The sequence below is a fragment of the Triticum aestivum genome, chromosome 1D, assembly GCF_018294505.1.
Source record: "Triticum aestivum cultivar Chinese Spring chromosome 1D, IWGSC CS RefSeq v2.1, whole genome shotgun sequence".
Classification (NCBI taxonomy): Eukaryota; Viridiplantae; Streptophyta; class Magnoliopsida; order Poales; family Poaceae; genus Triticum; species Triticum aestivum.
Genome location: NC_057796.1, coordinates 359,199,854 through 359,214,575, shown reverse-complemented (window position 1 = coordinate 359,214,575; position 14,722 = coordinate 359,199,854). Strand labels below are relative to the sequence as shown.

Below are 14,722 nucleotides of genomic sequence, written 5' to 3'. Positions count from 1 at the left end.
TGGCGCTGGCGGCAGTCCTCCGTGAAAGCGAGGAGGAGGAGGCGTACCAGGCACGCGTGGCGGAGGCCATGGCGCTCTCCACGGCCGGCAATTGCGTCGTGCCGCCGTCCCCTGTCAAGGCTGAGCCGGAGCCGGAGCCGACCCCCATCGAGCGCTACTCATGGACCGGGCGAGTGCGCGAGTGGGTCAGCACGCCACCGCTCTGGTTGGGGGCGACGCCGACGCAGGAGCAGGCCTACCTCGAGCAATGGCGGCAGCGAAGGCTGGCTGAGGAGCGCCGCGAGGGCGAGTACCTCGAGATGCTGGAGCGCGACGCGGAGGAGGAGCGTCGCGATGCGGAGGAGGAGGAGGAGGAGCGCCTTGCCCGCGCTAGGCTAGCTCAGCCGCCGGCGGTACAGCCCGCGGCAGATGACGTCGGTAGAGCCTGGTCGACGGTGTTCCCTTGTGCTGGCCGACGCCGACGCTCATCGACCTCACCGGTCCCGACAACGACGACAAGGACGCCTAGGGCAGCACGCTTCATAGTTTTAGTTTTAGTTAATGTAAAAGTAAACCCGTGCACTCCTGCGGGCCGGCATTAATATTTAATTAACGTTTTTATTTTTCAAAATGTTTGCGGCAATGTTTTTTTTTCGCGCGACCTAAAAAATGAGTCGGGCCAGCATTGGATGCAAGCGCCGAGCCGTGGAGAGCGCCATGGTCATAAGTCATAAGTTGCTCCACCCCAACTTAACTTACAAATCATCCCTTTTTGCGTGGGTCTCACCACCTTTATATTAAAAAACAAGATGAGAAGGTATGGTGAGGTGACTTATACATCAGGGGATAATCAAAGAGGCCTGACTTATAAGTCACACCTGATTTATAAGTCAGGTGACTTTGGAACCAAACAGGCCCTTATGTTCGGTGCATGACTCTTTGGATGCCTAGTATCGACGGCTCGACGTTCCCAAACTTTTTCTTTTCTTTGAGATGGTACGTTCCCAAACTAAACACCCTTTCATTACAACCCGTTGGTAGACGCCCACTGGGGGCCCACTGCCAGCGGCACGGAGACGCCGAGAACGACCGCCCAGCTGTGCGTGCACGGAGCCTTCGAGGGCAAGAACGAACAGCGCGTCCGGTCGACACCCACCCACCAGACGAATAAAGCAAAAACACCGCACGAAGGCGGACGGCACCGAAGCCTCCGACCTCCGATCCACCACCAACACGACACGAGCTCTTGGCGGAGGAGGAGCTGTCGGCAGCTTCGTCGTCGCGGTCGCCTCGTAGACGTAGGCGCGGGAAGAGAGGCGGAGATGAGACGGCCGCTCGGCGCATGCGGCAGCAGATCCAGCCCGGCCGCTGCTTTCCTCCTGGCCGCCGCCGCGATCTGCGCCCAGTTCGCCACAGGTGCGTGCCCCCTCCGGCCCCGCTCGATCTGCTCTAACCCACCGGGATCTGCGAGTGGTATTGGAGATCTGGTTGAGGGGCGTTGCCTGGGATTGGCGAAGAGTCGCCGGCCCGCTGATTGGGGGATTCAGGATTCCATTATTATCGTCAAGTGCAGAAATTATTATTGTCTGCGAGTCTATTTAATTATGAAGATTTGGATTTGGGCCGAAGAGCTCGCTATATCCCCGTGGTAGTTTCACTGATTTTTCATGAATAAATTCACCAGTTTAACCGTAAGATCCCGATTCCAGTCCAATACTTTTGGCCTTTCGCCTCAGGTGGATTGGGTTGCTGTATCGTTTCTCGTGGAAGTCGAAATAAGAAATTACTCCCATGGGACAAATAGGCGCATGCGCTAGCTCCTTATCGAGGTTAAAACTATTTTGGAAAAATGCGTGCCAAAAATTAGAGCCGTTAGTTCCAGCTTGATGCGTCGCAGTTGGAGACTCTGATAAATATTAGCATTTCAATGCTATTTCCGTCCTTGTTGAGGTGACGATCAAGAACTAGCAAAATGGCTAACTAATGCATAGGAAGGGAACTGCAAAAGCAAGATTCATATGTTGGGTACACCACTTTATCGTTTGTCGCTTTTTTGCTAGGATTGTTACAAAATTATTGTCTCTGAACTACATCACTGCATTGTTTTTGTTGCTTTTACAAGAACTCTCTTCATGGTAAAAGCCAAGCCATTTCATATCTGTTAACTGGTTTTCTAGTCTAGAGCCGCATAGGCCCTTGATAAAGCGGAAGTTTAATACATAATCATGTCATACGGGTCGTTATGGCCTAGCTCTAACTCGATTATTTTATTTTAAATGTGCATAGACTAAGACAAAGGTTATGACGAAATATAGTGGTCTCATGCGGTGATGCTTCTGACCATTACTTTATAGTAGCTTTAAATTGAAAAACAAACTAAGTGCCTCTTGCTCTAAATCATAACCATTACATGCTTTTAGTGGTGCAACCTAAGTGGGATGCAACTTGCTGCAGAACCGAATAGTGTAATAGAGTTGTTAGTAATGTAGCCCCCCATCTCTTGCTACGTTCACTTTGTTCCTTTGCCGAGCGGATTTACCGAGTTTTTTCTAGCTTGATCTTTAAATTTCCCAAGAAAGATATAATAGAATTGTGCTAGCTATACAGTTACTGCAAATTATTGTCGGGGCTGGGTTTATTTATCCCAGGTTGTCTAGAAACATCTGAACCAACATCATAGCATATGTGGTGATCAATTAGCATCATGTCTGAACAATCTCAGTTTGTTCTTTTAATGTACTTTGTAGGGTTTCCATTTAAACAACATGATGATTCAGTAACTCAGTCACTTATGATAGTTTGTATGGAAACCAGCCAAAGTCAGCCAGGTTATCATAGGATTTGTAGCTTGCCAGCTAGTAAGATCTTGCCTGTACTGCTTGCCACTGGGAATCAACTAGAAAATGTATCTGGTATCCAGCAGGTAGCAGTTGCAAATGGTTTTGTGTAAGTTTCATACATAGTGATGGTTATGTATGCTAGCACAGGATAGCAGAAATGCAGTTCAGTTGGATGCTATAGCGCAAGATTCATTGATCTTGAAGCAATAGCCGTAAAAGTGAGAAAAAACGTTGCTGTTGAGAACTGGGTGGTAGCCCAGTGTTAAAAGCGCTGTAGTGTGTCCACATCGGTCTGGGTTCAACTCCCGGTGGGTGCGGAATTTTGCCGCTATGGTTAGACTTTGTGTGATCGGTTTCCTGTGCCTCTCATTTCCTTAACCAAAAAAAGGAAAAACGCGGGCAGGGTTCCTCCGACGATGGTTGCTTTTTTTTCTGTTGAGAAAATGATGCTGCTGTATTGCATTGTTGTTCTATTTTTCAAGGTCCCAACGTTTGTTCCAAGCTTGGGGCACACATAGATTGAATAAACCACTTAAGTTATCCATATGCCCAAGTCCACAGTCAAGATTTTAGATCACTGAAATGTATCTACGATGTTTGCAGGACTAGCTGATGATGCATCTAAAGACGAGTCAAAAGGTCACACTGGCCAAACAGTTTTGTTTGTCCTGCTAGGAATTGGTGTAGCCGGTCTGTTGTCATTCTTCCTTTTCAAGTATTGGCAGAAGAAGAAAAGAGAGGAGCAACATGCACGGCTGCTGAAGTTATTTGAAGAGGATGATGACATTGAGGTCGAGCTTGGCCTTAGAGATTGATAATCTTCTCTGTACAGCAAAAGTATCTTGGCTGACAAGGTATATCTATCACTACGGCAGCATATATGATTGATGTAATGCTCTGTATATTGTAGTACTTCCTTTGACACTTTGATTTCGTATCTACATGTGATTTTTTTTCATGTACTTAGTCCTGTGATGTTTCATTGCCTAATGTGCTCACATAAGTTTCCCTGTTCTTAATCTTAATTGTGGACTTCAGTTTTTTCATTAGTTTTAATTAGTTATTGGTTGAACAGTTTTAGACTGGCGAAAATCTAGTTGAAGATAAAAAGGCCAAAACAGGTGCTTGCCTAATGACGATATATGGTGTTTGGGCCTTGGGGTACCTATGTACACAATCATTTTAGTAGTTTAGCTACACAAACTTCTTATGATGACTACACAAGACATTAGTTAAATATTGAAAAGTTAGACATTGCTCGTAGCCTCGTATTATCATATTATGCGCCAAAAGTTTTGGCAGATGCAAATATTACATGTTCAAACTAAATAATTTTGTGATTCATTGACAACCTCTTTTGATTCCAAGCAACATTCCTTCTCGTGTACTTGCATGCATGCGACCAATAAAATCGATGAGGATATTTACGGTACCTGAAATAGTGGACACCTGCTTTTCTGTCATCCATCTAAAGGCATAATCGGTTTGATTATCCTAAATAATGGTACATGATGCCACACAATTTAGTGAAAATGTGTGAACTTGTCTTGCGTTTGGATCAAACAAGCTTACACAACCAATATGTCTTGAATTTAGTAGCACCAAATCTGCAGCACGAGACATCTTTTTTACTCTTTTTTAATACAAATTCTCTTTCTTGACAGGTTTTGCTGGCAGATCATCCATCACCTTTGTGTTAATGTAAAGAATTTGTTGTATTTAAACTCAGACAGCCTCCCGAGGAAGGTCTACTGTACCTTAGTTTTATATATGGTGAATATCTTGACATTCACGATCCATGAAAATAGCTCTACAAGTGTCAAGGTTTTCGGAAACATTCTTTTGTTGCAAAAAAGGTTCTGATATATATACACACCTCTAGTAAAAGGCATAACCCAGCCGGTGATTCTTCTACTGTAGCATGCTTCCTGGCTATAGCACATGGGGGGGGGGGGGCAAATTTGACGAAATCAAATCACAGAATGAACTATCCGTGAAACTATTTCACGCGGCTGACCTTTTTATGTGACGCCCGACACGAAGGCGCCACACTACACTGTGCAACGCCTCACAGATAGGCGCTACACGGCCAGCGTCGCACCCGTGTGATCAGAAAATTACTAAGTCAGTGTGCAGCGCCTGAGAGCTAGGCGCCACACTATACAGTGTAGCGCCTAGCTCCTAGGCGTTGCACTAGTGCAGCGTCTAGCTCCCAGGCGTTGCACTACACACTATACAGTGTACCGCCTAGCTCCCAGGCGTTGCACTAGTGCAGTGCCTGAGAGCTAGGCGCCACGGGTCAGCCGCGTGAAATAGTTTCACGGATTCTCTGCGCCCTGGATAGAGCAGTACGGCCTAATTGAATGGCGCAGACTTTCTGCTATTTTTGCTCACTGAAAAGGAATATACTGTAAATACATGGTAGTTGAACTGATTAGATGAATCGTGTAGTGTTTAAATTTAGTTTGATCTGAAGCAGGGTTGCTTTATGGACTAATTTTCTAAATGTTATGCTTTTGCTGCTATATCACGAGCATGCCAGTGAAAAACGAAAAACTGTAAAGGCATTTGACAGATTCCATTGTTCTGCTCATGTTGAGTAGAACTGCAACCAGGGCTTTGATGTTGTCTACTCAAAATGTGTGATGCCCATGGCCCCCTTTATGAACAAGCCAGCATATATGAATAAATGTACTGATGCGGACCACATATTGAGCATGGCCATGGCTTGAAAGCAATGATTCGGTGAAATCATTACAGATATGTTTCTTTCTTACCTGAAACAAGCCCAATGCTCGTTTTGAGCCAGGGTCTCTTTGCAGGCCAACTTTGTAATATCTTCTCTCATGAGGGGCAACGGGCTGGCAGGGTAAATGCAAAGGGGGCCTGCATTGCTTGCATGCTGCCACCAGGAGGAAAACAAATAAAGTAGCAGCTAGTGAAGTTAGTGTAGCCATTCCGTGTCCAGGTGCATCTGTGCAGCAAGTTAAAATAAAATAGAAAAAAAATCAGAACATTTTTTTTTGCTATCCAAGATGCTTGAATGCGCGATGTGTGTGTGAAAATGATGTTGTTTGTGTTAAAACTAATTTTGTAATTAGGGGAAGATCTCCCCTTGCCCAAACCGTCGTTGCGGTTTGTCCCGCAACCGACGCCTCCCTTCGATCTCCTGGAACCGACGCCCCCTCGAGGGATCGTCGTGTCTCTTCGGGACATATAAAAGGGGGCCTGTAACCATCGATCAATTGATTCGATCATTCTGATTCAAAACACGTTATCACGCACGTAGAACAGCCAACGAGAGCGAAAGGCAACAAAGAAAGGAGAAGAGAGGAAGCACTCGCCGTCGTTTTCTACGGGGACAATCCGATGGAAGAGGAATTATGCCTTGTGGACAGTGGTATCACAAACTCTATACTGAGGGAGATGAAATATTTTCAAACTCTGAAAAAGATGAATGGAGATATTCTAAGTATCGCTAGACGCGATACAATGATTGTTGGTACTGGACGTGCCATATTCACACTCCCAAGCGGTACAAAAATGACGATTGAGGATGCTTTATTGTATCCCGACTCATCACGTACCCTGATCAGTTATCGAGATATCCGTAAGAATGGTTTTCATATCGAAACCCATGAAGACAACAAAGAGGAGTATCTACTCTTTACTAAAGATAACGGATATGGCAAAAAGCTACATGAGAAAATTCCTTCTCTATCGTCTGGTTTGTACTATACGTACATCAAACCTGTGGAACATGTTGCATACAAAGTAATTTTTCAGAATGTTAACGCATTCCAAACCTGGCATGATCGCCTAGGCCATCCTGGAATAGGGATGATGAGAAAAATTACTAGCAATTCCATTGGTCATAATTTGCTTGAGTCAAAATTTCCTCAATCTTCTGATTTTGTGTGCACATCTTGTGTCACGGGAAAGCTAATTTTGAGGCCCTCACACCTCAAAATACAAGCTGAACCACTTCAGTTCCTTGAACGTATTCAAGGAGACATTTGTGGTCTCATTCAGCCATTATCTGGACCTTTCCGGTATTTCATGGTTCTGATTGACGCATCTACACGATGGTCACATGTGTGTCTTCTATCCACACGAAACCATGCATTTGCCAAGATAATGAGGCAAGTCATTAAGTTGCAAGCCTATTATCCTGAATGTCGAATTAAATCAATTTGAATGGACAATGCTGCAGAATTCTCCTCACGTGCTTTCAATGATTATTGCATGGCTTTGGGGATTGAAGTTCAGCACTCTGTTCCATATGTCCATACACAAAATGGTTTGGCTGAAGCATTGATTAAGAGGAGCAAACTCATTGCAAGACCTTTGTTGACGAATTGCAACTTGCCAACCTCTTGTTGGGGTCACGCTGTTTTACACGCTGCTGACTTGATACAATTGAGGCCTACTGCATATCACAGTTCTTCCCCTCTGGAATTGGTACGTGGAAATCCTCCAAGCACTTCCCATCTGCGTAAGTTCGGATGTGCTGCATACATCCCGATCTCACCACCACATCGGACATCTATGGGCCCACACAGGAAGTTGGGGATCTATGTGGGGTACAAATCGCCGTCGATTATCAAGTACCTGGAACCCCTGACTGGGGATCTGTTCACAGCCCGTCACGCTGATTGCATATTTAATGAGAAACATTTTCCGGCATTAGGGGGAGATTTCAAGTACCAGAAAGAATGCCCGGAAATTGATTGGAATGCTCATTCCATTTCATCCTCTGATCCACGTACCCATGAGACCGAACTTCAAGTTCGGAAGATCATTAATTTGCAACATCTTGCAAATAATCTGCCAGATTCATTTACTGATCTGAAAGGTGTTACAAAATCCTTAAATCCGGCCAGAAACGCGCCAGAAAGAGTGGAGGTACCATTAAAAACCACTCAACTCCCTATTCCCAAAAAGAGGGGGAGTAGTACGGCCTCTGACCTGGAGCATGCTTCTAAAAAGCAGCAAAGGAAATCGCGGAGAAAAACCTCGGAGTCAGTAAATGCAGGTCAACTCAACGTTGACAAACACCTGATGGGTAGTATACACCCAGTGGAAGGGCAACCTCCACAACCTAGTTCCAGTATGCACAAACTGACTGGGACATCGGAACACCCAGACTCGATCGTATTGGGAAATCACGAAGAGTCAGTAGGGGTGCAGGAAATTTCCATCAACTATGTTGATTCTGGAGAATCATTTGACCGTAAGACTACGACTGTCGACATATATTTTGCTGAAAAGATTGCAGATACCCTTCTCACTGATCATGATCCAAGGTCTATCATTGAGTGCCAAAAGCGGTCCGACTGGCCTAAATGGAAGGATGCAATCCAAGCAGAAATTGCCTCGCTTAACAAAAGAAAGGTATTCACTGAAGCAATACCTACACCTCCCAGTGTTTTCATGTGGGATTCAAATGGGGTTTTCTCCGGAAACAGAATGAGAACAATGAGGTGGTGAGATATAAAGCAAGGCTCGTAGCACAAGGTTTCACGCAGAAATCCGGCATTGATTTCACTGGAACATATTCTCCAGTAATGAGTGCAACCACTTTCCGATATCTTATATCCTTGGCAGTGCAAAATCGTCTATCTATGCAGTTGATGGACGTCGTGACCGCATACCTTTACGGGTCACTAGATTCGGACATATATATGAAGGTTCCTGATGGAATCTATGTCCCAAATAAAAATGCAAAACGCAACATGTATTGTGTAAAGCTGAATAAGTCATTATATGGCTTAAGGCAGTCAGGACGGATGTGGTACAACCGACTCAGTGAGTTCCTTCTTCAGAAAGGTTACTCCAATAGTGCTGATTGCCCATGTGTTTTCATCAAGAAGTCCTCTACAGGATTTTGCATCATTTCTGTGTATGTTGATGATCTCAACATCATCGGCAGCACACTAGACATTGATGAAGCACGCAATCACGTAAAGATGGAATTTGAGATGAAGGATTTGGGTAAAACCAAATTTTGCTTAGGTATTCAACTTGAGCATCTTCCCTCAGGAATCATGGTACACCAATCTGCATATATCCAGAAAACGTTGGAGAAATTCAATATGGACAAATCCTAGCCATCTAAAACTCCCATGGTGGTTCGATCTCTAGATGTGGAGAAAGATCCGTTTAGACCAAGGGATGATGGAGAAGAGGTGCTAGGGCCTGAAGTTCCATACCTCAGTGCCGTTGGAGCGCTTATGTATCTTGCAAATTGCACAAGACCTGATATTGCATTTGCAGTGAATCTACTTGCTAGACATAGCGCAGCTCCCATCAAACATTATTGGTCTGGAGTGAAGAATATCTTTCGATATCTCCAAGGTACAAAGGATCTTGGTCTATTTTTCCAGTTCCAGAAAAATCAGGACTCCGATATGATTGGATACGCAGATGCCTGTTATTTGTCTGATCCCCATAATGCCAGATCTCAGACCGGCTTCGTGTTCCTACATGGTGGCACTGCTATATCATGGAAGTCTTCGAAACAGACTCTGGTGGCAACATCTACCAATCATTCTTAAATAATTTCATTATTTGAAGCAACATGTGAATGTGTATGGCTTCGCAGAATGATAAACCACATACAACAGTCATGTGGAATTGGTTCGATAGGATCACCTACCATTATCTATGAAGATAATGCGACCTGTGTTGCGCAGATGCAAACAGGATACATCAAGAATAATATCACCAAGCATATTTCTCCTAAATGGTTTTTCCCCCATAATCTTCAGAAAAGCGGGGAAATAAGCATTCTGCAAGTCAAATCATGCGACAACCTTGCTGATTTATCTACCAAGTCTCTACCAAATTCTACATTCCAGAAATGTGTTCATGGAATTGGTATGCGAAGACTTAGGGACTTGCAGGTGTCAGGGGGAGTCTCTTCTTGAGATATCCTCATTTTAATGACATCACATTATGCTATCTTTCTCTGTGAGTATATGTTTCAGGATCTCATCAAAGATTTTATGAAGAACTTTTGAAGGAGAATTTTTTGAGATGATAGAGCTTCCCGGACAATCGTGAAGATGATCTACATGGTCAAGCGTAGATTAGGGGGAGTGTTAAAACTAATTCTGTAATTAGGGGAAAATCTCCCCTTGCCCAAACCGTCGTTTCCGCAACCGACGCCTCCCTTCGATCTCCTGGAACCGACGCCCCATCGAGGGATCGTCGTGTCTCTTCGGGACATATAAAAGGGGGCCTGTAACCATCGATCAATTGATTCGATCATTCTGATTCAAAACAGTTTGGACATTTGAGGAGATCATTGCAAAAACAAAAAACCGTGAAAAAAACATTATTTGGATCTGATTTTGTTTTTTCCCCTAGAAGTCCTCGAAGGTCCAAACACCCTAAAAATTTGCACGCTCATTGTTCAACTGAGCATCTTGAATGTCAAAAAAATTCAGATATTTTTACTTTTTTGAATTTACTGAGCCCAAGCTCAGACATCCGCCAGTGAAGATCACGACAACAGTTTCTTTCCCTTCACCACCAGAGTGTTCCAAAGACAAAAAAAAAAGATTGTTCCAAACACAATTACTTTCTCAGCACGTAGCTGGTGGGCGGTGTTTAACCACTTGTTTCCTCTTTTGCCTCCTCATCTTTCCGCGGTGGCATCGCCCGAATGGCCACCACCCGGGCAGGCACAGGCAGGCAGAGCCATCATGCATGGTGCCGATGGATGGATTCGATCAAGCGCGCGCGGGCGGGTCGCCGTCACGGTCTTGAAGGGGGTATAAATGGTTGGTCCCGGCGCGTTTCCGATCCCGGGCACGGGCTCCCGAAACGGAGCGGCCTCACGGCAGAAGCAAAGCTCCCTGTTGAGGAAGAGATGGCAATCCGTGCGCCTGCAGCTCGCTGGCCGGCTTTGTGCCGAGATGGGGAGGCGTGAACCCAGGGCGCCACGCCGTGGTCCTCGCCCTCGATAACGGAAGCTGCGAGAGCGACGGCCACACCACGAGTGCTGCCTCGCCTAGCCTCTCTTTCACTTTGGATCGTGCTGCCGGTAGCCCCGGACAAAGTTAGAGCGGCTAGCATATGCCCATGGCGCTAGCGGCCATATGCATGCACCTCTCTCCGAGTTAGGATGGTTAGTTGTGACTGCCGCGGTCTGGATAACCTTAGCTCGTGAGATCACTTGTGTCTCTCCGGTCTAGATGTGTGTACACACGTAGGAAAAACAAGCACTTGAGGTCTTGAGCCTACATCATCATCCTGCATGCACCCCACCCCTAGCTAGAAATGTCAAAGTAAGATGATCTATATGTGCGATGAGTACCTTTCTTGAATGTTAGTTGTGTCGATGCACTTGACCGACTTCGGAAGACAAATTAGGCCGCGAAGGATATGTTCGTTTTTCCTGTCATGTTAGTTGTGTCATATGTAGATAGTTTGCTTTGTTTCCCTACACATGACAGGAAAAATCACATTGTTTGTTTGCGACTGATCATGTTCATTTTTCAAATGCCATTTCACTGTCCGGGTGGAGTTTATGCCCCCCCTTGTAGTGTCGCCCATATGTCTTGCAATTGGATGATGTGGCTGTTTTTCAATTGGATGATATATGCCTTGTGTTGGTAATTTTTAAATTTTGCAGAAACACTTTTTTCTTTCATAAGGTGAAGCTTGCTTCTCGGCCACATAATATTTACTTATGAACGCATTGGCTCCGCATCTTCGTACTGGGTCTATGACTTCAAACACTGGAGGATCACTGGGTGTTGTTGGCGGTGGCCTGTGATCAGCTGGAGATCATTCTTATCAAGCTCTTATACCCAAGCATATATGGCAGTCTATTCAGATGATTGTGGTGCATTGAGACACGTTTCTCTTCTACTCCACTTCTCAAGTATATGCGTGATGTAGGATTCGATCTCCATACCTCTTGATATTACTTCCACCCGTGGTAACCAACTGGGACAGCGCACTTGTTGTGTTGGTTATTTCTTTTAGTATTATTATTGTGAATTTTTCAGCCTACTTTTCTTTCGGAAAGCACTAGACCAGCAACCATCGTTGGATGAGAAAGCTTTGGCTGTTTGGATTTGACTTGAGAACGTGGCTTCCCATAGGTAGTTTGCACGTAACAAACGGAATTGATTCCGATTTGTTTCCTAAAGCTGTCCAGCGAAAATTACATGTCCTTCTAAAATCATGCGAGTATAAATTACATGTCCTTCCCATAGGTGGTCTGTACGCCATACATGCTCCTAAAATCTCCACAATGGCAGGAAGCCTACAATTAATAATTTATATACTTATAGAAATTTGAAGTCATAAAGGCTATTGCCCTTCATCTAACCATAAAATACTTGTACTGTCTAGCTGGTCGCCCATGTTTTTTTACAAGCTTTATTATTGGAGAGGTCGCTAGATCGAGTGCGAATAAAACGAACTATTTCTTGATGGATTGATGGGTCGATGGATTGGTTTTGAGCACTGGCCTAGTGTGTTCTTATATACTTTGTGCTATGTAAAAACAATGGGCAGTGTACTGGAGTGGTAGACTGTGTATTCTGGAGGACGAGGTAACGAGCTCAATTCCATGAGCGAACTTGACCTTTTTTTCCAGGATTTTTATGTTTTGCTTTGAATGGCAAGTTGCCTAGCGCCTGGTGGGCCGGCCCAGTTGTGCGTGATAGTAACGGCGCGCTCGTTTGTACACAGACCGCGTATCGAAAATATTAATACGGGTAACATACTTTTAGAAAACGACCATCATGCCCTTTATTATGAAGAGGTATGCGGTAATCACAACCGTTGATGTGTTTACGGGGGGTCTACCGAAGCGGAAGTGTTCCTTAATATGGTCAGGGGAGTTTTGGGCGTGCATGGTTAAGCATAGTTGCCAAGCAGTGGCAGACACATCACACGTGATTTGTAAACATCATGTAGGGGTTAAGTCATTCCCTTCCCTGCTGCCCATGTATGTACTCCTGTTAGACTCCGGTTGTGGCTTTTATCTCCTTGATGTGTTCTCTTTATACCGAATACCGAATGATGTTACTTGTATTTTAATAATATAGGTGTATGCATCACATTGATGCAGATGCCGTGGGTGTAAACCTCCTTCTGAAAAAGGACGAGTCAATAACCTTGCATCATGCATGTACCCTTGGGGGATTCGCTACAAATGTCAAATTAAGATGATCCATATTCTATGACAAGTACCTTTCTTGAATGTTAGTTGTGTTGATGCATATGACCGACTTCCTAAGACAAAATAAGCCGCTACCAGTATGTAGATAGCTTCCTTTGTTTCTCTAGATATGAAAAAAAAAACATATTGTTTGCGACTCCAGTCTATTCATTTTTCAAATGTCATTTCCCTCAGTCTATGTGGCGTACTTGGCTTTTTTTTCAGCCATTTTTCTTTATTAACTGTTTAACTCCCTTGTATATGAAAAGACAAATCTCATGGTGGATGCCCATTAAAAAAATTATACCCCTTTGTGGTGTCCCCAATATGTTTGGCCGTTGATTGCGGAGATTACGCAAAACATTGTGGGCTCTAATCCAGTTTGAGACAGCTACCATTTGTTGATAATTATGTTTTTTCCAGAAACATGCACGGTTGTCTTTGATAAGAGGAAACTTCTCTTCTATGGGATATTTACATCTCTACATGTCATCTCCCGTTGATATTGTTTTCATGTGTGATTTTACTTGTGTGCATCCTAGATGCGTAGGCCGAGAGTTGAACTCTTGTGTGATTGCATCATCTATTGATGTGGTTGCAAAGACTCGATAAAAGCTTGAGATTTTAGTTATTCAATAAAAGAGCAATGTTTGCCCAATTATTAATGGCAAAATTTTGATCAAGTTAAGAAAACCAGAGATGAACATCACTTCCTTCCTTAATATGGTCAAGAGAGTTTGCCCATACATGGTTAGAGCATCTACAAATCTGGCCCCTCAAATGTACGGGTTCGTCCGCGGGCAGTGATCAGACAGCCCTCAAATTTCGTCTTTGTATCTGAATACCTCATACTTAAATCCTTAAAACCATACAAACCATGCAAAGTAAATATCTACATAGTACGCAGATCAACTAAACCTACGCTAGACTACTCGTTGTCGTCGGAGATGTCCATTATCTCCGTTCCAGGCTCCGGGTACATGCGCGACAGACGCAACTCAGGCTTCGCAGCCGCCTCCATCTCCACTTTCACCTCGTCGAAAAGCGTGTCGATCTCTGCCTGTTGTTTCCAGATGAAGCACCGGTTGGACTCCACGTACGCCTCATCTTGGGTGGACTCGAGAATGGCGGTTTGCCATCTCCGCCGCTTGGGCGACCTCGAACTCCGCCGTGGCGAAGCCTGCAACCAGCGCCTCCTCCTCCGGATCATCCCCCTCCATGGACCCCGGCTGCTGCTCACCCTCCTCTTCCTTCTCCACTTCCGAAGGCAGGCCGGCTGCAACCCGGGCGGCACACCTCACCTGGATCTCCTCCTGAATCTGGAACCGGAGATCCGGCGTTACCATAGCATACGTCGTCTTCTTCCGCCGGGACATGGCGGAGGCGGACGATGAGGGAAGATGGATACGGAAAGATATGAATGGGCTCGGGCTGGCGGCGCGGAGAGGGAGGAAGAGGATGTGGCTAGGGCAGGGGGGACGTCGTCCGGCTTCAATAGCTGGACTTTGGCCTCGGGTGGCGAGCCGGAGCGGCACCATGAGCCGTTCACACCCCCATCAGAGGAGACGCTCGTCGGACCATTAGGTGTCCGGACGATTTCGTGTAGGACCCGGCCGTCAGTCTGATGTGGCAGACGAGCCCAGGCCTCCCCATATCCGCCCTACATTTGGGCTGGATATGAGGGCTGGTGGTCATCCCGCCGGGCGTTTGAGACCGATTT

The 14,722-nt window shown here is 45.2% G+C and overlaps 1 protein-coding gene across 1 annotated transcript; it reads left to right on the top strand.

Annotated features, from left to right (window-relative positions):
- Nucleotides 1-1,087: 1,087 nt before the first annotated feature.
- LOC123182064 (uncharacterized) lies at nt 1,088-4,654 on the top strand. Its single transcript, XM_044594516.1, has 3 exons — nt 1,088-1,395; nt 3,423-3,673; nt 4,484-4,654. Exons 1-2 carry the CDS (start codon nt 1,302-1,304, stop codon nt 3,632-3,634), a joined length of 306 nt encoding a protein of 101 aa, XP_044450451.1. The 5' UTR covers nt 1,088-1,301; the 3' UTR covers nt 3,635-3,673; nt 4,484-4,654.
- Nucleotides 4,655-14,722: the final 10,068 nt, after the last annotated feature.